General features: G+C 51.8%; 1 protein-coding gene across 1 annotated transcript in view; it reads left to right on the forward strand.

Moving 5' to 3' along the window:
- The first annotated feature begins 3,310 nt into the window (after positions 1-3,310).
- The window catches only part of ACLY (ATP citrate lyase), a 30,762-nt gene continuing 7,285 nt past the window's right edge, over positions 3,311-26,787 (forward strand). The window contains 23 exon segments of the mRNA XM_075580300.1: positions 3,311-3,341; positions 3,344-3,468; positions 5,353-5,392; positions 5,395-5,474; positions 7,753-7,776; positions 7,778-7,816; positions 9,151-9,341; positions 11,322-11,401; positions 11,521-11,651; positions 13,595-13,713; positions 14,463-14,599; positions 15,495-15,556; positions 15,717-15,834; positions 18,171-18,325; positions 19,021-19,111; positions 21,169-21,198; positions 22,676-22,817; positions 22,909-23,077; positions 23,233-23,337; positions 23,826-23,862; positions 23,865-24,021; positions 25,057-25,138; positions 25,806-25,916. Of these exon segments, the coding sequence (XP_075436415.1) occupies positions 3,311-3,341; positions 3,344-3,468; positions 5,353-5,392; positions 5,395-5,474; positions 7,753-7,776; positions 7,778-7,816; positions 9,151-9,341; positions 11,322-11,401; positions 11,521-11,651; positions 13,595-13,713; positions 14,463-14,599; positions 15,495-15,556; positions 15,717-15,834; positions 18,171-18,325; positions 19,021-19,111; positions 21,169-21,198; positions 22,676-22,817; positions 22,909-23,077; positions 23,233-23,337; positions 23,826-23,862; positions 23,865-24,021; positions 25,057-25,138; positions 25,806-25,916 (2,256 nt within the window).

Genomic DNA, 26,787 nt, shown 5'->3' on the forward strand with positions numbered 1-26,787 from the left:
CTCCCCCTCACACCCCCTCCCTGTGCTCCCCTCACACCCCCCCCCTGCCCTGGTCCTGCGCTCCCCCTCACACCCCCCCTCTCTCTGCCCTGGTCCTGCTCCCCCTCACACCCCCCTCCCTGTGCTCCCCTCACACCCCCCCCCCCCCTGCCCTGGTCCTGCGCTCCCCCTCACACCCCCCCCTGCACCAGGAGACCAGGCATGTAGAAAGCAGGGCGAGCTGCTGTCACACTGCTACGTGTCCCGCCCTGCGGCTGCAGCACATCACGTCTCCGTGTTGGCAGGCGTGTCGCCATCAGAAGCCGGGGTGTGTGTGACAGGGAACGAGGCCGCCCCGATCCTGATAATAGGGGAAGGAGAGACGTTGGGGGCCCAGAGCCCCTTACCATCGCAATCTGATATACAGGGGCTGCCTGGCTGCCGTGCCACTTACTGAAGTCATGTGTATGTGTCTCCCTGCCTCTCTCCCTGCCTCTCTCCCTCCCTGCCTCTCTCCCTCCCTGCCTCTCTCCCTCCCTGCCTCTCTCCTCCCTGCCTCTCTCCCTCTCTCCCTCTCTCCCTCTCTGCCTCTCTGCTCTCTGCCTCTCTGCCTCTCTGCCTCTCTGCCTCTCTCCCTCTCTGCCTCTCTCCCTCTCTGCTCTCTCCCTCTCTCCCTCTCTCCCTCTCTCCCTCTCTGCCTCTCTCCCTCTCTCCCTCTCTCCCTCTCTCCCTCTCTGCCTCTCTCCCTGCCTCTCTCCCTCTCTCCCTCTCTGCCTCTCTGCCTCTCTGCCTCTCTGCCTCTCTGCCTCTCTCCCTCTCTGCCTCTCTCCCTCTCTCCCTCTCTCCCTCTCTCCCTCTCTCCCTCTCTCCCTCTCTGCCTCTCTGCCTCTCTGCCTCTCTGCCTCTCTGCCTCTCTGCCTCTCTGCCTCTCTGCCTCTCTGCCTCTCTCGCTCTCTCTGCCTCTCTCTCTCTCTCTCTGCCTCTCTCTGCCTCTCTCTCTCTCTCTCTGCCTCTCTCTCTCTGCCTCTCTCTCTCTCTCTCTGCCTCTCTCTCTCTCTCTCTGCCTCTCTCTCTCTCTGCCTCTCTCTCTCTCTCTCTGCCTCTCTCTCTCTCTCTCTGCCTCTCTCTCTCTCTCTCTGCCTCTCTCTCTCTCTCTGCCTCTCTCTCTCTCTCTCTGCCTCTCTCTCTCTCTGCCTCTCTCTCTCTCTGCCTCTCTCTCTCTCTGCCTCTCTCTCTCTCTCTCTGCCTCTCTCTCTCTCTCTCTGCCTCTCTCTTTATTTGTGTTTTCTTTATTATAATTATTAGATTGATTTATTTTTTATAATTATGATTCCAATTCTCTTATTATGAATAAGCGCAGTCTTTAGACCTCGGTAGGGAAAGTGTATCCCGGCAGTATGTTGCATAAAAAAAACCCCTCGCATACACGGATAGAAACGGTAAATCCGAACAAAGATGACGTTTACTTTGGAGGAAACATGGGAAGACTTACAGGAGACGTCGGGACCCCGTACCCCCCGTATCCCCTTGCTGTAATTACCCCCTCCCCACAAGAATGTACGTACACACATTTTTTTCCTCATCCAAACACAACCGGTGTTTTAAGATTGACGTTTCTATTACCCCTACCCCCCCTCCCCCCCAGCCGTGTAATGTCTTCCAGATTAGGAATCCACGGTGTCTTTTTTACAGCCGTAAGGTCAAGCTGACTGCAAGGGCTTCTGGGAGTTCCCACGTGGGGGGGGGGGGGAGGTAATGTTATGTGAACCAAAGTATGAGTAGTAACTGGAGGGCAGGGAGCCGAGGATCGCTTGGGAACGCCCGAAAACGAGAAAAATATACAAAGGAATTATTGAATCGTTAAAATACAAGCAGCGGGACCCCCGTCTCCCACGCGCGTTTGGCACCAAATGGCCATTATTTTTTAAATTGGTAACGTTTTGTGGCCGACTGACTAGAGCCCTCCTGGCGTTAGGGAGTCGAAAAAGTATCCGGCGGTGTGCAGGGCGCTGGTCGGTCAGGAGCTAAATTGTACTAGGTCATCGGATGCGAAACGCGCTCAAAGCATCCATGGAAGGTACAAGTCGAAACACACTGGAGGGAGGGTCTTTGAGTATTAGAGTATTTTTTTTTTTTTTTCACGCTGAATCCTACAGTATCTTTACATTTAACTTACATTTTAAAGCTTACAGTGACTGGTCTCCAGATCAGAACCAACGCTAACACCACCCTAGCTCCTGTTACTAGTTTTAAATACCTGGGCATATGGTTTGACTCCCACTTAACATTCGGGATGCACATTGATGCCCTGATGTCCAAAACCTATGTCAAACTAGGGGTACTTACAGGACCAAATGCTCCCCAAGTCTCCTGGTCAGAAAGCATATTGCACAGCAGATGCTAATGCCAATTATCGACTATGGGATATAGTATACGGTTCGGCACCTCAAACCCACCTTGGCAAACTTGACACCCTCTACAATTCAATATGCCGTTTTGTTCTCCAATGCAACTCCAACACACATCACTGCGAAATGCTATATATATTATCTGTAACTGTTACATACGCCTATAACATATATTATCTTTAACTGTTGCATACGCCTATAACATATATTATCTGTAACTGCTACATACGCCTATAATATATATTATCTGTAACTGTTACATACGCCTATAATATATATTATCTGTAACTGTTACATACGCCCATAATATATATTATCTGTAACTGTTACATACGCCCATAATATATATTATCTGTAACTGTTACATACGCCTATAATATATATTATCTGTAACTGTTACATACGCCTATAATATATATTATCTGTAACTGTTACATACGCCTATAACATATATTATCTGTAACTGTTACATACGCCTATAATATATATTATCTGTAACTGTTACATACGCTATAATATATATTATCTGTAACTGTGACATACGCCTATAACATATTATCTGTAACTGTTACATACGCCTATAATATATATTATCTGTAACTGTTACATATGTCTATAATATATATTGTCTCTAACTGTGCGTGCTATGTCTTGTATATAATGTATAACCCTGCTCACTTATGTAACCATGTATCTGTCATCATAACTCTGTGCCCAGGACATGCGTGAGAGCGAGAGGTAACTCTCAGTGTATTACTTCCTAGTAACACATTATATATATGTATCTGGGTCCTGGCTTTACCCAGCTCAGGGGTATGTGGGCTGCGGTGCCCACAGGCCGCCTGCCGTTCCCTCTCGTGACGTGCCCCCCCCCCCCCCCTCTCTGTGCCACACGCAGGTAGCCCAGACAGACCGGAGCAACCATGTCGGCCAAAGCCATCTCCGAGCAGAGCGGAAGGAGTTCCTCTACAAGTACATCTGTACGGCGGCGGCGGTGCAGAACCGCTTCAAGTACGCCCACGTCACCTACGACACGGACTGGGCCCGCCTGGTTCAGGAGCACCCGTGGCTGCTCACCGAGGTAAGGGGGAGGCCACGGCTTAGGAGGAATAGTGGTGGCTTGGTTTGCAGGTTGTAACTACCCATTGAATGGACCAGCAAAGAGAACCTCAGAGGTCTCTTCTTCACGTGTTCGGAGCTTCCCGTACCTCGCAGGTCTCCTCTTCACGTGTTCAGAGCTTCCCAAACCTCGCATGTCTCCTCTTCACGTGTAGAGAGCTTTCCCTAACCTCACAGGTATCCTCTTCACGTGTACAGAGCTGTCCCAAACCTCACAGCTCTCTTCACATGTACATAGCTTTCCCAAACCTCACAGGTCTCTTCTTCACATGTATTGTTCAAATACAGCATACATGATTGAGGAAATGAATTTCACAGCAATGACCATTCCTGTTGTCTCTCTCTCTTTCTCTCTCTCTCTTTCTCTCTCTCTCTTTCTCTCTCTCTTTCTCTCTCTCTCTTTCTCTCTCTCTTTCTCTCCCTCTCTTTCTTTCTCTCTCTTTCCTCCGCTGAACATCGATGTCTCACCATCTTAATTAAAACGACCGGGGGCAGCAGAGTGATTAAATCTCCCCGCGTCAGCCGAAAAGGATCCATTTGGAATCTGGCTCCCGCCCAAATCAATGAAGGCTATTTAATCATGGAAGTCCTTTTTAATCTAGTTATGCAGCGCTGGAGAGGACTCTGGAGTCTGCTCACAGCGGGCCGGGTTCTGATGCTCCGAACGCAAGGTCGACCTCAAGGTCATACCTCCGAAGAATAGACCATTTCAACTCTACCGAACCCCTTTTCTGGCAGAGGGACTTGGTTTTGCGCGGGAATGCACAGGGGTTCTTCCTATGGGTTGCTGACGCCTTACATTGACCCGATAGGAAAAGATTCCAAAAAACGGTGCCCCACAGTGTACTGATGATTGTCATACGTTTTATGTAATGTTCATAAACATCCATAACACCACAAGAGAGGATAAGTGCCATAATCGATGATTTCTTCCCGATTTTTGTGAGAAGAAAGGTACTTGAGGGATGTCAACAGGATGTCACTTTTTGGGCAGACTCTGACCCCCTCACAACCTATAAGGTACAGTCTCCTGGAATATAGATCAAACACAGCACCATGTGTAAAAGTCCTTTTACTCGCAACCATGTAAAGCAGTGTTTCCCAATTCCAGTCCTCCGGGAACCCCAACAGGGCAGGTCTTAAGGATACCCCTGCTTCAGCACAGGTGGGCCAGTCAAAGGGATATATCCTTAAGGCCCTGACCTGTTGGGGTTCCGGAGGACTGGAGTTGGGGAAAACGGATGTAGACGGGTGTTCAGGCAATAGCGTGTTCAGAGTTGCGAACCCGGAAATGGAACTCCAGTGAGGGGGGAAGAAATGGTCGGTGCACTGCTGGGGGAAAAAGGAAGGCTGGATCGCTCAGAGGTCAATTAAAAATATTAATTGGGCCATAGGCGACATGATAAAAAAAATGAGCTAGCGGAATGAACTCTGACGCGTTTCGCATATATGTGTGCTTTACATTGACACTAGTGCAGTGCTGCTGTTAGAACCAAACGGACCTCAAATAGAACAGTACCTTTATCCTACCTAGTTCTATATACCGCCCCCTTCCTTAGATTTAGTTCAGTTTTGACGTTAGAGGAGGTTTAAGGAGAAGAACTCAACTCTGTTGGTATGAATGGGATTAAATTCTTCTCCCCGGCTTCACGGGGCCCTTGGACTCTAAAGACACGTAGCCCGGGGACTCATTAAGCCACGACGCAAGGCATGTAGGTCCATGGCACTTAACGCCAGACCAGTGCCGCGTTGTGGCACGAGTGTCGGCTTGTGTGGCGCCAGTTTTGCCGTGTCCTCTCTCTCTCTCTCTCTCCTCACCTTCTCGCCCCCCTTTTTCCCCCCTCAGCCTCTGGTGGTGAAGCCGGACCAGCTGATCAAGCGTCGCGGAAGCTCGGGCTGGTCGGGGTCAACCTCAACCTGGACCAAGTGAAGAGCTGGTTGAAAACGCGTCTGGGACACGAGACCACAGTAAGTTTCCGCTCTTCCCTCTGCTCTCCTACTGAAGAGCGGCTAGAGTAGGAATGTCCCTCCTCCTCCCCCCACCCCCGTCTGCCAACGTTTCCTCCATGGTCCTCCCAGAGATTTACCTCCCTTTCAGTTGCCAGTAATGTTCATGCCAACTCAAAGATGGCCTACGGTCGTCCACCAAGAAGTTGCATCGTCTTCTCCCCCCCCCCCCCCCACACCTGATGATGTCATGGCATCATGTTGGCCTGAAGCCGATTTTGGCCGCCGTTTTGACTTCTTCTCGTATGGGAGCAGGAAAAGAAACTGCAATTAAAAGAGGTAAATATCTCGGGGGGGGGGGGGTGTTTTACATGGAATCTCCATGTTTGTTTTGAAGGTGTAAATCGGTGTTTAACCTATAAAACACGCCCCTGTCCATAGTTATCTGTTGTACTAAAGCTGTGGATCCAGCAAAAAAAAATGATTTCCTTGACTTATTCGAAACCAGGGTTTCCTCTGGTGATGAACCTCCATACTTTCAGCGCTGGGGACCCCCCCCAGTTCTTGAGATAATGACCTCCCCCCCCTTTTTTTTGTGTGTTTTTTTTTTTTTTTTTTTTCCCTGGCGGTGAATCCAACGCGGTTCGCCAATCGGAATCCGCAACTGAAGGACATTGCGGCTTCCTGTTTTGGGGTTCGCGGGTTTCCCGTGAGATTTGGCGGCCCTTTTTGGGAGAACCGGTGACTGCACCGCTAATGATCTCGGGTAACGAGAGGTCCCCCCCCCCCCACCCCCCCAGGATCTCCAGGCTTCACACGTCAAACATTTCCAGACAGATTTTGATATTTTAGTTCACTTTCCACCCTAGTATGGACAGGGGGGGAGGGGGGGGCCTGTAATCCAGCCTCTCTTCCCTCGTTCACTTGGGTCTCGGGACGGAGGACCCTTTAATGCTAATCAGCTGATACACCTCATGTGTCGGGGGGGGGGGGGTGTTAAAATCCAGGGCAGGAATAAGTGTTTGTGCTTCGAATTTACCATTTTTATATTCTGCTGAGCAACGAGGAGCTGTCAGACTCGGCAATTAGGAGGATGTATGAAGAGCGGGTCAGTGGTGTGTGTGTGTGTGTGTGTTTGCCGACACAATCCCAGGGTGCTTGTAACCAGTCAGGCATTGAATAAATGTTATCGGATGACATGTCAGAATTTCTGACAATCATATATATATATATATAATTTTTTTTTCAAGTAACTGGGATGGGGGGGGGGGGGAATGTTTATTTATAACACAGTTATATATATATATATATATATATATATATATATATATATATATATATATATATATATATATATATATATATATATATATATATATATATATTGTTTTTTTTACCTGTATTAATTATTTATGCATGTGGTTAATTTTCATACAGTTTTCTCTTTTTAAATGCGTTTTATTTGGAAACCTTTTTTTTTTTCTTCATATTTTATATTTTTCATATACACATTTATCCACCCACCATAACTTAAAGTGTGTGTGCCTGTGTGTGTGTCTCTGTGTGTCTCTGTGTGTCTCTGTGTGTCTCTGTGTGTCTCTGTGTGTCTCTGTGTGTCTCTGTGTGTCTCTGTGTCTGTGTGTCTTTTTCATACATTGTATTACATCGTCCAAGCTGCTGTTTTTTTTAAATTTATTTAAAAAAAAAATCCATTTTAATATGCGCATCAATACAATCCACACAATGATCAGTAATTAGCTAAGTTGCTGATTGATTCGTTCTCCTGTGGGCGATCGGCGAAGATTCGGCTCGGGGGGGGGGGGGGTTCACTAAATGGCTGTCACTAAATGGCTGTCAGTGCAGCAGAAGAGGACCCAAGATGCAAAGTTCTGTGGGGGAGATCACGTGACCAGGCAGTCACTAGATACAATTGGTGCGCTGCAAGAGAGAGGGCAGGGGCTCAAAAGGGGCCAGTTTCAGAACATGAAGGGGATGTGACTTTGTTAAATGGTTGCTATAGAAACAAAAAATGCTTGTTACATTATAATACATTAACAACGTCATTCAGAGTTGTTTAAAAAAAAAAAAAGTATTTTCTCATAGCACAGAACTGATTTATGAAATAAAACACACACGCAGGATATTGCTCGGTCTGCAGCTTTGCCTCTTTGTGGCGGCTTAGCTGCCATGTTGCCGTATCCGGCTCCCTTACAAGAGGCGTTCAGATTTGCCCGATTTTTATACCTGCATCCCCCCCGGCGAGATTGTATCTCTGTTTTTGTTTGTTTTTTTTTTTCAGATTGCGAAAGCGAAAGGCATCCTGAAAAAACTTCCTGATTGAGCCGTTCGTCCCTCACAAGCAAGTGAGTTTTTCTGCATTTTTTTTTTTTTTTCAAATGAGGGGAAACCGGTTTAGAGACGCGCCTCTCCTCTGAGCGCTGGCGCCGTGTGGTCACGTGACCTCGGCGGCCATTTTCCCGCCTCTCCTCTGAGCGCTGGCGCCGTGTGGTCACGTGACCTCGGCGGCCATTTTCCTGCCTCTCCTCTGAGCGCTGGCGCTGTGTGGTCACGTGACCTCGGCGGCCATTTTCCTGCCTCTCCTCTGAGCGCTGGCGCCGTGTGGTCACGTGACCTCGGCGGCCATTTTCCCGCCTCTCCTCTGAGCGCTGGCGCCGTGTGGTCACGTGACCTCGGCGGCCATTTTCCTGCCTCTCCTCTGAGCGCTGGCGCTGTGTGGTCACGTGACCTCGGCGGCCATTTTCCCGCCCCTCTCTCTGAGGGTGACTTCGCGCGTAGTAATGAACCCTCTGAGCGCTGGCGCCGTGTGGTCACGTGACCGCGTTGGCCATTTCCCCGCCTCTCCTCTGAGCGCTGGCGCTGTGTGGTCACGTGACCTCGGCGGCCATTTTCCCGCCCCTCTCTCTGAGGGTGACTTTGCCCGTAGTAAAGATCCCTTTGAGCGCTGGCACTGTGTGGTCACGTGACCGCGTTGGCCATTTTCCCGCCTCTCCTATGAGCGCTGGCACTGTGTGGTCACGTGACCTCGTCGGCCATTTTCCAGGAAACGGAAGCGGTGTCGTCGTCCTCTTGCCGATTTCCACCCCTCTAGGGTTGGACACTGGAGGTTGGGCGGCCCGCCGTGAGGCTCTCGGGGCACGCGACTGGCTTTGGCCATCCCGGGACGCTGGCGCAGGCGGTACACTGCGGGGGATGTGTGTATAATGACGGGGAAAAGGGGGTGACCCAGGGCAGGACGGACGTGTAGAGTCTGTGGTGCTGACGCAGAATGGACACGCGACACAATAGGCCCGATCGATGAAAGCTACGGGCGCCAGCCATGTTCGATAACGGCCACCGTGCTGTAGACGTTTCCCAAGCGGTGGCGCTCCGTAAAACGCCGCCCTGCGCCAGGGGACGCCTGTTGGCTTCAATTGGTCCAGTAGGCGTCTTGCGGCCTAGCACTGTTTAGTAGATATAGGCCCCCCTTGTTCCTTTTGTAGCTTGCTTCGTTAAGCAGCTGGGGCCACCATATTTAATAACGAGATATACATGAGGGTGCATCGGTCATGGGGTGGGGGGGGGGGTAATAGTCCTGTGTTCTAAAAGTATAGAGCCAGAAACCCATGCAGGGAGAGTTGTTAAAGTGCTCCGGGAGGGGCTATGACGCGCGTTTTTTTTCCCCCCCGCCCAATCGCAGGAGGAGGAGTTCTACGTCTGCATCTACGCGGCCCGGGAGGGGGACTACGTGCTGTTCCACCACGAGGGCGGCGTGGACGTGGGGGACGTGGACTCCAAGGCGCAGAAGCTGCTGGTCGGGGTGGGGGAGCGTCTGACGGAGCAAGACGTGGTCAGCCACTTGCTGGTCCACGTGGCCCAGGGCAAGAGAGAGTGAGTCTACGCAGTGCCACGTTTTTTTCTTTCCACCCCTCCGCTAGTTCGCTGTAGCTCCTCTCCCTACACGGGGGAGGTGGTTAGGAGGTCCCCAGAGGTCGGGGGGGGGGGGGGGAGGAGAGAACAATGGTTCAGCTCCAGGGGATTCAAGTAAGCAATGCAAAAAAATAGACCCCAAAACCAGGCGCTGGGTTCGCAGGGCGCTGGATGATATGCGCGGTGCTGGGCGCGCAGGGCGCTGGGCACGCAGAACACTGCCGATGCTTCGCCGCTCACCCCTGACTAATTCGCTAATGGAACAGCAGAGTGCATTAGACACGGTTCTGACTCCGTCTCTGGCCCGGGCATCGGGCACCAGTGTCGGCCTCTGTACGGCCGGCCGTGCGTTTTATGTCCCTCCAGCGCGAGCACAAAAGCTCTAGAAGTTGCCTTTTTGTGTGTCCCAGATTTCTCTGTGCTGTGTCCTCTCGAAGTGCCGGCGTGGGGAGCCACGTGGACGTCCACGTTCTGTAGCACTCGCTGCAGTGAAGAGTGGCTTCTATGTAAAATAAACACATCAAATTCCCTTCCTCTGCTTTTACTGTGTGTGGGAGAGGGGCCGTGGCGTGGGTTTGTGAGAGCGTGAGGGGGGCTGTGGTGTGTGGAGGGGAGCGTGAGCTGTTTGTGTGTGTGTGTGTGTGTGTGGAGGAGAGCGTGAGCTGTTTGTGTGTGTGTGTGTGGAGGAGAGCGTGAGGTGTGTGTGGAGGTGAGCGTGAGGTGTGTGTGTGTGTGGAGGAGAGCGTGAGGTGTGTGTGTATGTGTGTGTAGGACAGCGTGAGGTGTGTGTGGAGGAGAGCGTGAGCTGTGTGTGTGTGGAGGAGAGTGTGAGCTGTGTGTGTGTGGAGGATAGTGTGAGCTGTGCTTGTGTGGAGGAGAGCGTGAGCTGTGTGTGTGGAGGAGAGCGTGAGCTGTGTGTGTGGAGGAGAGCGTGAGCTGTGTGTGTGGAGGAGAGTGTGAGCTGTGTGTGTGTGGAGGAGAGCGTGAGCTGTGTGTGTGTGGAGGAGAGCGTGAGCTGTGTGTGTGTGGAGGAGAGCGTGAGCGGTGTGTGTGTGTGTGTGTGTGTGGAGGAGAGCGTGAGCTGTGTGTGTGTGGAGGAGAGCGTGAGCTGTGTGTGTGTGGAGGAGAGCGTGAGCTGTGTGCGTGGAGGAGAGTGTGAGCTGTGTGTGTGGAGGAGAGTGTGAGCTGTGTGTGTGTGGAGGAGAGCGTGAGCTGTGTGTGTGTGGAGGAGAGCGTGAGCGGTGTGTGTGTGTGTGTGTGTGGAGGAGAGCGTGAGCTGTGTGTGTGTGGAGGAGAGCGTGAGCTGTGTGTATGGAGGAGAGCGTGAGCTGTGTGCGTGGAGGAGAGCGTGAGGTGTGTGTGTGGAGGAGAGCGTGAGCTGTGTGTGTGTGGAGGAGAGCATGAGGTGTGTGTGTGTGTGTGGAGGAGAGCGTGAGCTGTGTGTGTGTGTGGAGGAGAGCGTGAGCTGTGTGTTGCTGTGTGTGGAGGAGAGCGTGAGCTGTGTGTTGCTGTGTGTGGAGGAGAGCGTGAGCTGTGTGTGTGGCTGTGTGTGGAGGAGAGCGTGAGCTGTGTGTGGCTGTGTGTGGAGGAGAGCGTGAGCTGTGTGTGTGTGTGTGTGTGTGTGTGTGTGTGTGTGTGTGTGTGTGTGGAGGAGAGCGTGAGCTGTGTGTGTGGGTGTGTGGTGTGTGGCTGTGTGTAGGAGAGCATGAGGTGTGTGTGTGTGTGTGTGTGTGTGTGTGGCTGTGTGTAACTTTTTTGTTTCCTCCTAGAGAAACACTTGTCTCTTTATTGAGTGGATATTTACTAATTGGTGCCACTGCACGAGCCACGTTACTGCCCATTCATGTTAACGATCCACAAGGTGTCGGAAAGGTGTCCACATGGGGCATCGCTGCTTAGCAGGATCGTTGTTCCGTTATAATGATCTTGTGGTCCCTGCAGGGTCCTGGCCAGCTTCATCACCGGTCTCTTCGACCTCTACGATGACCTGTTCTTCACCTACCTGGAGATCAACCCACTGGGTGAGTCTGCTTCCCCAGGAGTTGTGTTCTATTAGGCCGGAGAGTCCTCCCAGTAGCCCAACCTCGGACGGGGCACTGTGTTTTTAACCCCTTCTCTGTCTCTTCGCCCTCTTCCCAAGTCGTGGCGAAGGATGGGGTGTACGTGCTGGACATGGCGGCAAAGATTGACGCTACCGCCGACTACATCTGCAAAGCCAAGTGGGGCGACGTGGAGTTCCCACCACCTTTTGGGAGGGAAGCTTATCCAGAGGTAAGAGAACAGGAAAACAAGGCATGACTTTGGAAGCACCCTCAGTGAGTGACCACTATCCCCCTCCTTGCTGCCTGCACGCACTAAGGGGCATTATTGGGGGCTTATTAAGCGTGTGTTCCCCGCCACGTCCTCAGGACACTATATACTGCCTGGGATCGGTCACACTGCTTGGTTAGCGATAGTCTGCGGTGTTGCCAATAAGATTTATTCATTGGGTCAGGGGTTCTCAACTCCAGCCCTCAAGATGCCCCACCTCCCCCCCCCCCCCCCCCCCCCAGCAGGTCAGGTTTTCAGGATATCCCTGCTTCAGCACAAGTGGCGCAGTCTTCAACTGATTGAACCACCTGTACTGAAGCAGGCATATCCTGTAACCCTGACCTGTTGCGGGCTGGGGGAGGGGGGGGGGTGTGTCTCGGGGACTGGAGTTGAGCACCCCAGCATTAGCGGATCTCGGGCCAAATAGTTTCCAGTAGGGGGGGGGGGGGTGCACAAGGTAAAAAAGGTGCGGGGTCACCGCTGGAGCATGGTAACCTAACTACATGGTTATCTATTGTCTTGTATTCGTTGGTTGCTGGCATCCACACGTTACAATATGTGCTGTGTGTATAAGCGGACACTTGACGCTTTTTAATTGCGATTTAAACTATGACATTGGGGGGGGGCCGCCGCGGGGGGGGGGGGGGAAACCACGTACGGTATCGCTAATTGTTTCGCTCCTGAGGATTTGTACGGATTTAGGTCTCTTCCGCACTGCAAAGGGTTAAGGAACCGGACTCTGATTCGCGCCGTGTACCCTCCCTCATTACATTAGCGGCGCTGCATGCCTGCCAGCCATCCATTTAGATATCGCTCCTTGCTGCGTCTCTCTCCCCCCCCCCCCCCCCCCCCTCCCTTCTCCCTCCCCGCTCCTAACTCAATCTCCCGCATTTGAATAAATCATCTGTAGTAGCTCGGTCCCCCCGGAGACGCGGCTCAAGGTCGTCTGGAGGTGATCCCCGTCCCAGCGACGTGATACGCATGGATTGCGCCCGGCAGATTTTTGCTCTGACGTGGTTCCAGCTGCGAGTTCCGCTTCTCGGCGCCGGAGAAATATGGATTTTTTTTAATTTTTTTTCCGGTGCGAATGGATTTGATCTGGCATCATTTCATATCCATCACCGGGGGAATGTTCCAGGTGTCTGCGTCACGGAGACCATTGAGCGCGTGTGGATTCGTGCCGCACGCCAAAATGTTCAAATACAGAATTGGTGCACTTTAGTCCGAGGGAAGACCTGCGTTTCGTCCACCCTAATCTCTCACTATCCACCTGCCTGACTTGCGTTCTGCTCAAGGATGTCTTCTCTCTGCCCCTTTTGTATGTGAAGCCCTCTCCCACCTAAAACCTTTCTCCTACACTGCCCCGCCCCTCTCTCCGTTAGGACCCTTCCTAAAACGCACCTCTTTAACAAAGCATACGAGTAGCGCCGTTGGCTCATAGATAAACCTCGGCCCCCCCTGCAGACGCACTTACCAGAACGCCCTCCGACTGTCTCTGTGCGTTCTTACTGTGTAAGCTCTTGGGGGGGGGGGGGGGCAGGGGTCCCCTATCTAATGTTCCTTCTTATGTCTGAAACTCTTATTCCCATTGTCGGGGGAATTACTGCTGTGACGCGCTATACAAATAGTCACACAACCATATTACACACACCTGCTGCGCGAGTACTAAAAAAAATATATATATTATATTGCGCCAACCTATACCACAGCGCAGTAGTATGTGCGAAGAAGGAAAATAACTTTTGTATGACAAGTACATATATGTGAAGACCAGCTGCAGTAATAGGGAGGCGGTCAAAGCCCGCCCCCGGAGAGAGAGAGACATACTCTGTGTTTATGTATAATGAGGAACATGCTGAGCTCTCCCCCTCCCCCTTGTCCTGTGCCCCCCCCCCCCCCCACAGGAGGCCTATATCGCCGACCTGGACGCCAAAAGCGGCGCCAGCCTCAAACTCACCATCCTGAACCCCCGGGGCCGGATCTGGACCATGGTGGCGGGAGGAGGCGCCTCGGTCGTGTACAGGTGCGAATTCCGGCGTCACAATAATAATAACCTGCAATGCATGCTGGCCTTTCTGGCAGGGAGGGGGTTAATGGTGCCCTCTGCCCTGGTGTAGCTGCTGAGACCTACTGCTCTTTAACCACTGCACAATCTCACTAGCGCACGGCTGCAGATGTTACAGACGTTGGGCCGCGTCCATGCGCGAGACAGAGTGCTGCGACTTTGCGCTTGCTCGCCGCAGAGGCGGTTCCTGGGTTGTGGGGGGGGGGCGTGCCCATGCCCATGACATCACGTGCGTGGTTCGTCCTCATTGGCTGAACCGCGCACGTGACCGGCCCATGGCGCGACAGACGAACCTTTTTATATCTGCACTCAACGCGCCTACCCACACTCGCGTGCACGCATGCGCGAGGTATGGACGCTCCCATGAATTTACATGGATTTGATCGTGCAGCTCGCGATTAGCATGGACGAGGACTTAACACTCTAACGCACTTATATATGCACACGTTAACATACATAAACACACACATGTGGCCGTTTCCCTATTTGGTAACGGCATTACTTTTGAGGACCTGTAAATTATATTTATATTATCTGTTATTTATTTGATTACCACGTGTATTACTACTGTGAAGCGCTATGTACATTAATGGCGCTATATAAATAGACATACACAATACAATAACTCTATATTATGACCCAGGGATATAACTGTGTGTATCCCACTGCTGACACCATCTGTGACCTGTATAACTTTGTCCCATCAGTGACACCATCTGTGACCTGGGTGGGGTGGATGAACTGGCCAATTACGGGGAGTATTCCGGGGCCCCCAGCGAGCAGCAGACGTATGATTATGCCAAGACCATCTTATCGCTTATGACCAGGGAGAAACATCTAGATGGTGAGGACCACCCCTCCGTGTGAGTGTGTATGGTATGGTGTGTATGTATGTATTCCAAATCAACGGTAAATATCTGAGTGACCTACGGTGTGCACAAGACATTGTGGCAAAAATAACAAAGTAAGAGGAGAGGATGAGATCAGAAGATGTGTGGGAGCGACGTGGAGAAGAGCGGCTGTAACTGGGGGATCACTGGGGAGGCTTCATCCAGCAGTGGGGAGATACGGGCTGGAGAGGATGGGATGAGGGAATGTGTGGGAGCGACGTGGAGAAGAGATGCTGTAACCGCAGGACCTGGGAGATCACTGGGTGGGCTTCATCTAGCAGTGGGGAGACACGGGCTGGAGAGGATGGGATGAGGGAATGTGTGGGAGCGACGTGGAGAAGAGAGGCTGTAACCGCAGGACCTGGGGGATCACTGGGGAGGCTTCATCCAGCAGTGGGGAGACATGAGCTGGAGAGGACGGGATGAGGGAATGTGTGGGAGCAACGTGGAGAAGACAGGCTGTAACCGCAGGACCTGGGGGATCACTGGGGAGGCTTCATCCAGCAGTGGGGAGACACGGGCTGGGGAGGATGGGATGAGGGAATGTGTGGGAGCGACGTGGAGAAGAGAGGCTGTAACCGCAGGACCTGAGGGATCACTGGGGAGGCTTCATCCAGCAGTGGGGTGACTGTGTGTGTGTGTTGATACTGAAAATGTATAAATGTTTATATACATAGATATTTGCGTGTCTATCTCGAGAGAGAGATCTAACCAAATTAAGCCTGTAGAGACCCATAAATAGATATTGTTATTTATATGATGGGATCAGCAAAACTGTACGTAGAATGTCCCTCTTCTAATATCACTGTGTCCTCTTGTTTTGCCTTCCATCACCCCCCCTCTCCCAAGGCAAAATCCTGATCATCGGAGGCAGCATCGCTAACTTCACCAACGTGGCCGCGACCTTCAAGGTGAGCAGGTCCCATGGGTCTCTCGGACAAGTTTGTTGAACTGTTCTTGTGTGTGACCGGGCAGGAAGTGTGTGACCGGGCAGGAAGTACTGATGAGCTGCAGTAGTCAAAACAGGGGGGGGTTAACTTAGATATTATTTTATTTTTCCCACCCCCCCAGGGCATCGTGCGAGCTATCAAAGACTTCCAAGGGCCCCTGAAGGAGCACGAGGTGACCATCTTCGTGAGGAGGGGCGGGCCCAATTACCAGGAGGGTCTGCGGGTGATGGGGGAAGTGGGTAAGTTGGGAGAGAGCATGCGCCGCTCTTTGCCGTCGGCACACGGTTAGTCAACCGCCTCATCACCAGCCATGGAGACCGCCCAAGTGACGCCAAACTCTTTGCCATCGGCACACAGTCAACGGCCTCCTCACCAGCCATGGAGACCGCCCGAGTGATGCCAAACGGGAACCATCTTGTATTTTTTTTCCGTTCCCAATCCGCTCAGAGCTTTTTCGATTAACTCTTCACTGCCGGCGAGGTCTGCCACGCATTGCCACGCTTAACAATCCCATACTTACACCCCTGCCACGTGCAATGAAACGTTGTGGGTTTAAAACCAAAGCTAGGCCATTGTAATTCCATTATTACGCTCTGGGAAACGTTCTCTTTTTAATAAGAGATTTCAGCCATTAATATTTATTTGATTGCCATGACTTTTTCATCAATGTATTAATTTATTTAAAAAAGGGGGGGGGGGCGGTAATACAAACCATTTAGTTGCCAACGGGGGGGGATCTTCAAAGGGTTAAAGCAGCTAGGTTATAAGCGTTTCAATTCTCGTGTCTGGGAGGTTTTAAAATGGCGCTCTACCCAGAACCCAGTGCAGTGTGAAGGTTACCGTGGTAACTCCAGAAGTCGGAGATTCCACTGGAACCCATGGTCCTTCCTACTACTTAAACTCCATTGAGGACCTAGACAGACCAGCTGATCACGCACATCGGCTACACAAAGTGTGTGATGGCAAGCTCCGGGAAGGAGAGGAATCCACCTCCTCCGGCACAGACCAATAATAAAATCTGGGATATAATAATAATAACGGAAAGGTTAACGTCCATGTCACACGACACCCGTCTTGAATTCCAGAGGGGATGGCGTCCGTGGTTTCCTTTTTAAGATGGGGGATCTCAATCCCTGGTCAAAAGACTTGGTCAGCCTATGAAGAAGAGTTTCGACCCCCTCAGTAACAACATCTCCGGTTCCTAAACGATTCGAGCCGATCCATGTCCAAACCCGTAACAACGTTGTAGACACACTTTGTCAATGTACGATGACTCTGTACTGTACACACCTGAAGGCCAAGACCTGTTTATCCATCTGCCTCCCACCCACCATTTTGCTTTCTGTATTTCCCCTCTCCCTAATCTTAATTATACGATATCTGAAAATCAATCCAAAAATATATATATCTGGAAATGAAAAGATGTAGATTTGTAAGCGCTATGCAAAGGGCCGGACATGTCCAGGTTGGCAAGATACCAAGAGGAATGAAACTCCTAGGCTTCTGGCGGGGGTAATAACTGATTTACCACGGGGTGGGACAGTGGAGGTGGTAATAACTGCTTTACCACGGGGTGGGACGGTGGAGGGGGTAATAACTGCTTTACCACGGGGTGGGACGGTGGAGGGGGTAATAACTGCTTTACCACGGGGTGGGACGGTGGAGGGGGTAATAACTGCTTTACCACGGGGTGGGACGGTGGGGGGGGTAATAACTGCTTTACCACGGGGTGGGACGGTGGGGGGGGTAATAACTGCTTTACCACGGGGTGGGACGGTGGAGGGGGGTAATAACTGCTTTACCACGGGGTGGGACGGTGGGGGGGGTAATAACTGCTTTACCACGGGGTGGGACGGTGGGGGGGGTAATAACTGCTTTACCACGGGGTGGGACGGTGGGGGGGGTAATAACTGCTTTACCACGGGGTGGGACGGTGGAGGGGGTAATAACTGCTTTACCACGGGGTGGGACGGTGGAGGGGGTAATAACTGCTTTACCACGGGGTGGGACGGTGGGGGGGATGTACAAGGGCTGCTCGGACCATTACACTTCCATCACCAGCTGTAAGGCGGCGACACAGGGTTTGTCCTTCGCTGCTGATTTCTCTCTCTCTTTTTCTCTTTTTCTCTTTTTCTCTCTCTTTCTCTTTCTCCCTCTCTTTCTCTTTCTCTCTCTCTCTCTTTTTCTCTCTTTCTCTCTCTTTTTCTCTCTCTCTCTCTTTTTCTCTCTCTCTCTCTTTTTCTCTCTCTCTTTCTCTCTCTCTCTTTTTCTCTCTCTCTCTTTTTCTCTTTCTCTCTTTTTCTCTCTCTTTTTCTCTCTCTTTCTCTCTCTCTTTCTCTCTCTCTCTTTCTCTCTCTCTTTCTTTCTCTCTTTCTCTCTCTTTCTTTCTCTCTCTCTTTCCCTCTCTCTCCCTCTCTCTTTTTCTCCCTCTCTCCCTCTCCCTCTCTTTATCTCTCTCTCCCTCTTTTTCTCTCTCTTTTTCTCTCTCTCTCTCTTTTTCTCTCTCTCTTTTTCTCTCTCTCCTTTTCTCTCTCTCTTTCTCTCTCTCTCTTTCCCTCTCTCCCTCCGCGTTCAGGTAAAACCACCGGAATCCCCATCCACGTGTTCGGAACGGAGACCCACATGACAGCGATCGTGGGCATGGCTCTGGGGCACAGACCCATACCCAACCAGCCCCCCACCGCGGCCCACACCGCCAACTTCCTGCTGAATGCCAGCGGCAGCTCCTCTGTAAGTCTCTACCACCATTGCTCCCAGAATCCCTTGCTGCTGTGGCATCAGAATTGCGCTCACTACGGTGCAGCATGGGTGCGTGTTGTAGACTGAGCACGCGCTGGGGGTGGAAGGCAGTGGGGGAGTTTTAATACAGCAAAGGCATTTAGGGTCGACACATGGGGGTCCTACATATGGAAAGAACCTTAGGTTTAGGGCCGTCTTTGCTGCCACGAGACCCACTCTGGTGCTGGAAGAGGCCTTACAAGCCAGTTGAAGTCACTGGACTCCAAGGTGTCTTCCAGCGCCTCAAGGTCTCAATATAACAGAAGATAGCTTGGTTAATATGGGGCCTGGAGCTTCACAGCCAGTGGGAGAATGGGCAGACTGGGGGAGGTGACTGGTGACCGTATCGGAGACCGGAACCAACTGAGTGTTGGTCCATTGGATCTAATGGATACAGACACAAAAAATACGATCATTCAGTCTCGCTCCTATATCAGTTTAATGGGATTACGCCCATGACAACGCACGGCGGACCCCTTTTCTGACAACGAAGGGGTTAACCAATGTGGCTATCCTAGACGTATCCAATCCCGATCCACTCAGTGGCGTATTTGGGGTGTCCGTTGTCGGGGGAGAGGTGACGAATCCGTTAGGACGGTGTTGAAACGTATATATCTCCGCCCCTCCTTCTCTCTTCCCTCTTCCAGACTCCCGCACCCAGCCGAACGGCGTCCTTCTCCGAGTCCAGGCCCGAAGACATCACTCCGGCCAAAAAATCCAAGCCGGCCATACCCAGCGGTAATACAATAACCCCCAACGCTTCCCCCGCCCCTGCGCCCCCACACTCCCCCTCCCTGTAATCTCACGCTGATTTTGGCTCCTTCCGTTCCGTACGACCTTGTCAACAAGTTCAAGGTCAAAGATGCTCATCTTATGGTTTTTAAAAGTAGTGTGGCGGTCTCCGTTCTACAGAGACTAATCGTCTTAGAAAGGGGGTGTTGCAGGGTACATGCAACTACACACGTGGGTTTCTTGACAAGGCTTATTTATTTAGCCTTAAAAGATATACAGCACACAAAAACAAAAATAGCTTTTCATCAGCAAACAAGAGAAAAAAATGGCTTTTCATCAGCAAACAAAAGAAAATGGCTTTTTCTTCAGCAGACCAAACAAAACAGTTTCTCTTTAGCAGACAGTCTAAAAATAATGCAGCTACCCTTTTCTATGCAGGGGACAGACAGTTCATTAATTCATCTACTTTGCTAACAGACCTTGTATCAGTAATCTCTTCAGTAGCTTACTCCTCTCTCCTCAACAGCCAGCACCATGTGTCTACAGCCTGGGGTTTTAACACACCTTGATTAGGCAGCTGGGATCCAACTAATTGTCCTGAGGTTCCCAGCTGAAGTTAACCTAGTCAGTGCTGCACTGCAGACTAGACATAGGTTTTCCAGGCATGTGGCTTTTATTTACCCTGTTACAGGGGGACACTGTTTAAAATAGATATAGATATCATTTGTTGATGGTGTTTCCCCCCCTCTACAACATGAGTATATAAAGGGAAAAATACAGCTGGAAGTCTTCTCCTGGCAGGCTACATCCAGTGTAGGGGTTAAACCGATCCTGTCCCAGAGGATTCTGGGTGCAAACACTACTTTGCGGTTCTTGTTCGCGCTGTGTTAAAGAGAGAGAGAGAGAATCTTCTGACCCTGCTAACCTTTGCCATTTTCACCTCCAAATATTTTTGTTTAAGCAGCGACGGGGTTCGATGGTTTTTCGGTTTCCCGTCAATCCTAATCTCTTAATCGCTTTTTTTTGTTTGTTATCCGATGTACGATGTAGTTTTAGACCAAGTATCGTCGCAATTTACTTTCCGAATAAGCAGTTTAAAATAGGTGTGTTCCGTGTGTGTTCCGTGTGTGTGTTCCGTGTTCCGTATGTGTGTTCCGTGTGTGTGTTCCGCGACCCTGAGGAAGGTCCCAGACCCGACGAAACATTTTTTTTGTACTGCCCGTTAATATACTGTGCTAATAATCTAGCTGTGTGTGCGAGATCTATATGTATATGTACATACCCGTATAGAAAAAGGGATAGAGAAAGCACACTGTATATACAAACCTATTTAGCTCACAATTGGCAAGTGCACGCGTCATAAATAGCGTATAAAAGAAAAAAAGGTTCTTCACAATCAAATGACCAAGGATGGAGACGGGGCACTACAGGTAGAGCGGGGGGGGGGGAGGGGGAGGGAAAGGGGTATTTAATCCATTGCCACAGGTATACGTGTGGATATGGATGGAATACCCTTTTTAATACACTGGCACTCTCTCTCCCTCCCACTGAAAGTGGGATCCTGCTTTGGTGCACAGTGCTGGGACCTGGAATACAGACAAGATGGACGCAGGCATTCCAGAACTCGGGGGGGGGGGGGGGGGGGGGAATCAAGTCTATTTCAAAACGATCAGCGTTTTGGGCTTTTCTATAGGAGACTATCAATCTCCCCAAACACCTCCTGTTTAGAAATTCTTCAAACCATCAAATCTTCCTTTTTTTTTTTTTTAAATATTTTTTATTTATTTATTTTTTAATATTTTTTTTATTATTATTATCGATCAGCAAAAAAAAAAAAAAGTAAAAACCTTCCTCTAAATCCCACCGCAGCACAATGTTAGAGGGAGAGAGAGAGAGCGTGTTGCCGGCTGGGGCCCCTCCCCCACCCCCTCCGGGGCCGTCCCTCCTCCGGGTCACCCCCTGCCTCCCCCTCTTTCCTTCCCCCCCCCCCCCCCCCCCCCCACCCCGTCCCGCCTCGGCCATTGTTCGCCGGCTCCGCACCGCTAACTCTCTCCTTTCAACAGATTCAGCGGCCGCAGGCGATTCTGCTACAGGTAGGAGGCGCCGGCGGTTCGCTTGGTTGTTGGCTGTTCTCCGTCTGTCCGCTCCTCCGCTCTTCTCCCCTTTTTTTTTCCGGTGGTGGTACGGTTTACGCGTCTGTCCTTTTTTCAGGTGGAAGGAGAGCCGGTGAAGGGGCTGCGTGTTTTCGGGGAGGGGATGGGGGGGGGGGGGAAATAAAACTGCTTTCCTGTAACTCCCGAGGTTCTCGGATGCCACCGACAGACCAGGTTTTACCGATCCACACATACCTAATCAAGTGGGCTCCCTGTTGGTCAGGCGGGATTTGGAACTGGGTTATTAAAATGGCAGCCCCTTTATGAATGCAATTGGCGACTCGCCACTTTAAATTCAAATTGTCGCGCGTTTGCCTCCCCCCCCCCCCCCCGTGTAAAATGAAAGAGGTTTCGAGCGCAGTGTCATTCTGATCGGGCAACTGTTGCTCTTCCCCTGTATCTCTTTAAACGGATGACCACAAGAGGGGGGGAAGAGTCCCGATCAACAACTTAGTTGGATGTGCGACAACGCACAGTGTTCCCACAAAAGAGAGATTAATGATTGTAAAAAAAAAAACCTCCATAGCATTTGGCTTCTATGGAGACACTCACAAGTTTAATAAACATCTTTTGGCAAATGCCTTTTTGCCCGGCCCGTGGGTTGCTCTGGAAAACTTGGGCACAGAATCTTGGATCTTTTTTTTGGTCTTCCCACTTCATAGGCCAGCGTGGTGATCGCGAAGCCTGCCTATTGGGGTTTCCAAGGGTCGGGGCAGCAGCCTTCCAGCCGCGCAAGTTAGTCGCATGCTTCAGGCTGGCTTACCCCCCTCGCCCAGTCGCGTGTCGACGATAACCGCATCAATATGGAAATAACCGAACCAAGAGACATGTCCGCCATTTTTAATTTTGGGAGATTTTAAAGAAAGGGGGAGGGGGGGGGGGAGAACAGCAACACAAGAGCCGTGGTGTTGAACTAAGGAACGAGAAACGGTTAATTATGAAATAGAAATCGCTGTCTTAGTCCAGATACGACGGCCCCAGAATACCCGAGGACTGCAGTACTGGGGGGATAACCTTCTTTTTATTTGGACGAACAACTGCTAATATCCACCTAATAACGAGGTCCTCGTGCACTCTGTACTATAGAAAAACCCAGCCACGATAAGGTTTTCGGGGCAACATTAAGGGTTTTAAAAGAAATGGCGTCTTGGCGTTGAGCTCCTACCAGGGAAAGGGGGTTTAAGAAAGCCAGGATCAGATTGGTTGACCCGATGTTTGAAGTTGGTGGGGTGGGTTATGGGGGGTGGGGGGGGTCCGTGTGTGTTTATGTTTTCGTTGGCATGACCTGTGGCCTTCAAGGTTTTCAAATCAGGGGGTCGGATGCTTGGAACCATCGCTGTGTCTTTAACGCCCACTACAAGTGAGGTCCTTGCGAGGATGACCCCCTCCCCCCCTCTTGGGTTTTGTCTCTTGGCAGCTAAAACCACCACCCTGGTCAGCCGACACACCAAAGGCATCGTGTGGGGCATGCAGACGCGGGCGGTGCAAGGCATGCTGGACTTTGACTACATCTGCTCGCGCACGGAGCCCTCGGTGGCCGCCATGGTTTACCCTTTCACGTAAGTAACACTTTCTGCCGCCGCTCCCGCCCGTTTCATGGCAAAAAAAATGGCAGAGGAGGGGGTAACTAGATGTCTCCCTCGTGAACAGGGGGGACCACAAGCAGAAGTTCTACTGGGGTCACAAGGAGATCCTGATCCCCGTCTTCAAAAACATGGCGGACGCCATGAGGAAGCACCCCGAAGTAGACGTCCTCATCAACTTCGCGTCCCTGAGGTCTGCCTATGACAGCACCGTGGAGACAATGAACTACCCACAGGTCAGACGCCCCCTCGTGTGTTATGAGATGTGGGTTGGTGTTTCCAGCCCGAACCACTTGTCTTAGTAGGGTTTGCTGACATTCGTGGGCAGGGCTGCCCCCCCTTTTAAAGGAATCCCTTTCTCACCTGCCCCCTCCAATTCCCTCCCCCACAGATCCGCACCATTGCAATCATTGCCGAAGGGATCCCCGAGGCTCTAACCAGGAAGCTCATCAAGACGGCAGACGAGAAGGGGGTCACTATCATCGGCCCGGCAACGGTAATGAGTCTCCCATCTGCCTTGCGATGGGTGGACCGGTCATTGTCCGACCGGTCATTGTCCTCCTTGGTGGGCCCACTCTTTGCCTTGGTAGGCCCACTCTTTGCCTTGGTAGGCCCACTCTTTGCCTTGGTAGGCCCACTCTTTGCCTTGGTAGGCCCACTCTTTGCCTTGGTAGGCCCACTCTTTGCCTTGGTAGGCCCACTCTTTGCCTTGGTAGGCCACTAGGCTTTCCAAGTGCATCCAGGATCTCCACACGAAGAGGAAGCCGCACCGGAGGTCATTAATACGGCTATCCATAACACACGCCCAGATTGGGGTTAACGGCCATTCGAGGGAAGGCTTCCCACGTCATTAATGGAGACACATCTCTTAATGGATGACGTCAACCAGAGTGGGGCGTTGTGAGGTCATGGGGACAATAATTGGACCCCCCTAAAGGTTAATACCAAGAAATTGGGTTCCTGAACCACGCGTCTCTTCCCCAGGTCGGGGGCATCAAGCCTGGGTGCTTCAAGATCGGCAACACGGGGGCATGTTGGACAACATCTTGGCGTCCAAGCTGTACCGCCCCGGCAGCGTCGCTTACGTGTCCCGCTCGGGGGGCATGTCCAACGAGCTCAACAACATCATCTCCAGGACCACGGACGGCGTGTTTGAGGGGGTGGCCATAGGCGGAGACAGGTAAGGGGGCTTCTCCCGGTATCTCTAGTGGAACCCAGCAGTGTTCTGTGGCTGGATCCCATTGGCTTGTCCATGGGTAAACCTCCGCCATGTTTAGTCCGTAGTAGTACAGGAAAAGCTTTGTGCTGGAGATTGTGCTGCTTTTAAAGAATGGTGAAAGAGGATCCACACGTCCTGCAAATGTATACAGTGCCAGACTGGGCTATAGGGGGACACACATTGTAGGGCTATAGCAGACAAAGTAAGACACAGAGAGCAGACTCACACACACACACACACTGATACACACACACACTGATACACACACACACAGTGAAACACACAGAGCAGACTTGCTTACATACATACTTACAGTACATACACACACTGAGCAGACACACACACACACACACACACACACACTGATATGCACAGAGGCGACTGACTTCAGATACACTCGTACTGATAAACATAGAACACACTAACTCAGATACACACACACACACACAAACACACACACTGATGCAGAGCAGGATACACACACTTGGATACATACATATATACACTGATACACACAGAGCAGACTGACTCGGATACACACACACACGCAGACTGACACACACAGCAGACTGGCGCACACACACACACTGATACACACACACACTGATACACACACACACACTGATACACACACACACACACACACACTGATACACACACACACACTGATACACACACACACACACACTGATACACACACACACACACACACTGACACACACACACACACACTGATACACACACACACACACTGACACACACACACACTGACGCACACTGATGCACACACACACACACACACACACACTGACACACACACACACTCACACTGATGCACACTGGGACGTGAGCAGCCTGCAAGACCTCGCAGTGTAATCCTGCCCGTGTTGCATTGACCTCCGACCTAGTTTATCTATAGGCGCCGTCCCTCCTGGGACCCGAAGTGACCCCCGTGACCTGGAAGGAGTTTAAACCTAGTCCCGCCCCCTCTCGCAGGTATCCCGGATCCACGTTTATGGACCACGTCCTGCGTTACGAAGACACTCCGGGGGTCAAAATGATCGTGGTGCTCGGAGAGGTGAGGGGTCCTTGTGTCGTCGCACTGCGCCCTGGTACGCGTCGGCGTCGTTCCTACAGATAAAATGATAACGTCCCCCTTTCTCTCCTCAAAGAATTAAAAATAAGCATTTAAGTCAACATTGACTTTGGGTGAGGTGGAGATGGGAGACCAGTCATTGAAGTGGGAGTGGGTTATCTGTGTACACAGCCCGTGCCGTATATAATTATCAGTGATGTTATAGGAGCAGATACTCCCCCAAAAAACGTTCTCCCCCCCCCCCCCCCCCCACACCTTTTAGGTGGGCAGCTGGGGGGGTCTCCGGATCGGAACCCCGTTAATCCCAGCTCCGGGGACCCCTTGCTCCCCGAGATACCGCTCTCCCGTAGGCGGGCGCCAGCAGCGCGCTCCGCAGATTTTAAATGTCCCGGTCCCGCCGGCCAATAGGAAGTCGCAAGCGATGACATAACGGCTTCCTATTGGCCGGCGGGACACGGGACATTTTCAATCTGCCATGCTGCTCACCGGCGCCCCCCCTACGGAGCTCTGTATCTCGGGGAGCAAGGGGTTCCCCAGTGCTGGAATTAACACGGGGCAGCTCTGGAGCCCCCCCACCCCCCCTGCTGCAATTCCATAACTATACAATAAAGTTGTTTCTGCTCCCCACCCCCCCCCCCCCCTCCCACAGATAGGAGGGACCGAGGAATACAAGATCTCCCGCGGGATACAGGAGGGCCGCCTGACTAAGCCGGTGGTGTGCTGGTGTATTGGGACCTGTGCCACCATGTTCTCATCCGAGGTAACCCTACCCAAATAGTCGCCCTCTCGACCTGGGGACTCGCTCTGATCCTGAGGCATCTCGACCCCCTCCTAGATGCCTCCTCCCAACCCCGCCATCTCTGTTGGCGCCCCGCCATCTCTGTTGGCGCCCCGCCATCTCTGTTAGCGCCCCGCCATCTCTGTTGGCGCCCCGCCATCTCTGTTGGCGCCCCGCCACCTCTGTTGGCGCCCCGCCACCTCTGTTGGCGCCCCCGCCACCTCTGTTGGCGCCCCCGCCACCTCTGTTGGCGCCCCCGCCATCTCTGTTGGCGCCCCCGCCATCTCTGTTGGCGCCCCCGCCATCTCTGTTGGCGCCCCCGCCATCTCTGTTGGCGCCCCCCGCCATCTCTGTTGGCGCCCCCGCCATCTCTGTTGGCGCCCCCGCCATCTCTGTTGGCGCCCCCGCCATCTCTGTTGGCGCCCCCGCCATCTCTGTTGGCGCCCCCCGCCATCTCTGTTGGCGCCCCCGCCATCTCTGTTGGCGCCCCCGCCATCTCGGTGGAGACCAAAGCTTTAAGAAATAACGCTACTGTTGGTGACCTAAGGGGCCTTGTCGGTGGTACTCATGGGTCTATGGCTGCAGATCACTGTAACGTCACCAGCAGAATACACTTCTTGGGTTGTAAGCTCTTCGTGGGCAGGGACTCCTCCGGTGATGTGTCTTGTCTGTAAATGGCTTTGCACACTGGCTGGATCCTGTGTAGATTGGAATACGCTTACGATATTTAGCGGTGGGGAAAATATGGCCGCAACTTTTTACTCCGCCCTCCAAACAGGACGCCCCTCTCCATGCTTCCTACAGGTTTTATTTGAATATCCGGGCATTGCTGAAATACAGCGGGCCTTTTAAT

The sequence above is a fragment of the Ascaphus truei genome, chromosome 23 (assembly GCF_040206685.1).
Source record: "Ascaphus truei isolate aAscTru1 chromosome 23, aAscTru1.hap1, whole genome shotgun sequence".
Classification (NCBI taxonomy): Eukaryota; Metazoa; Chordata; class Amphibia; order Anura; family Ascaphidae; genus Ascaphus; species Ascaphus truei.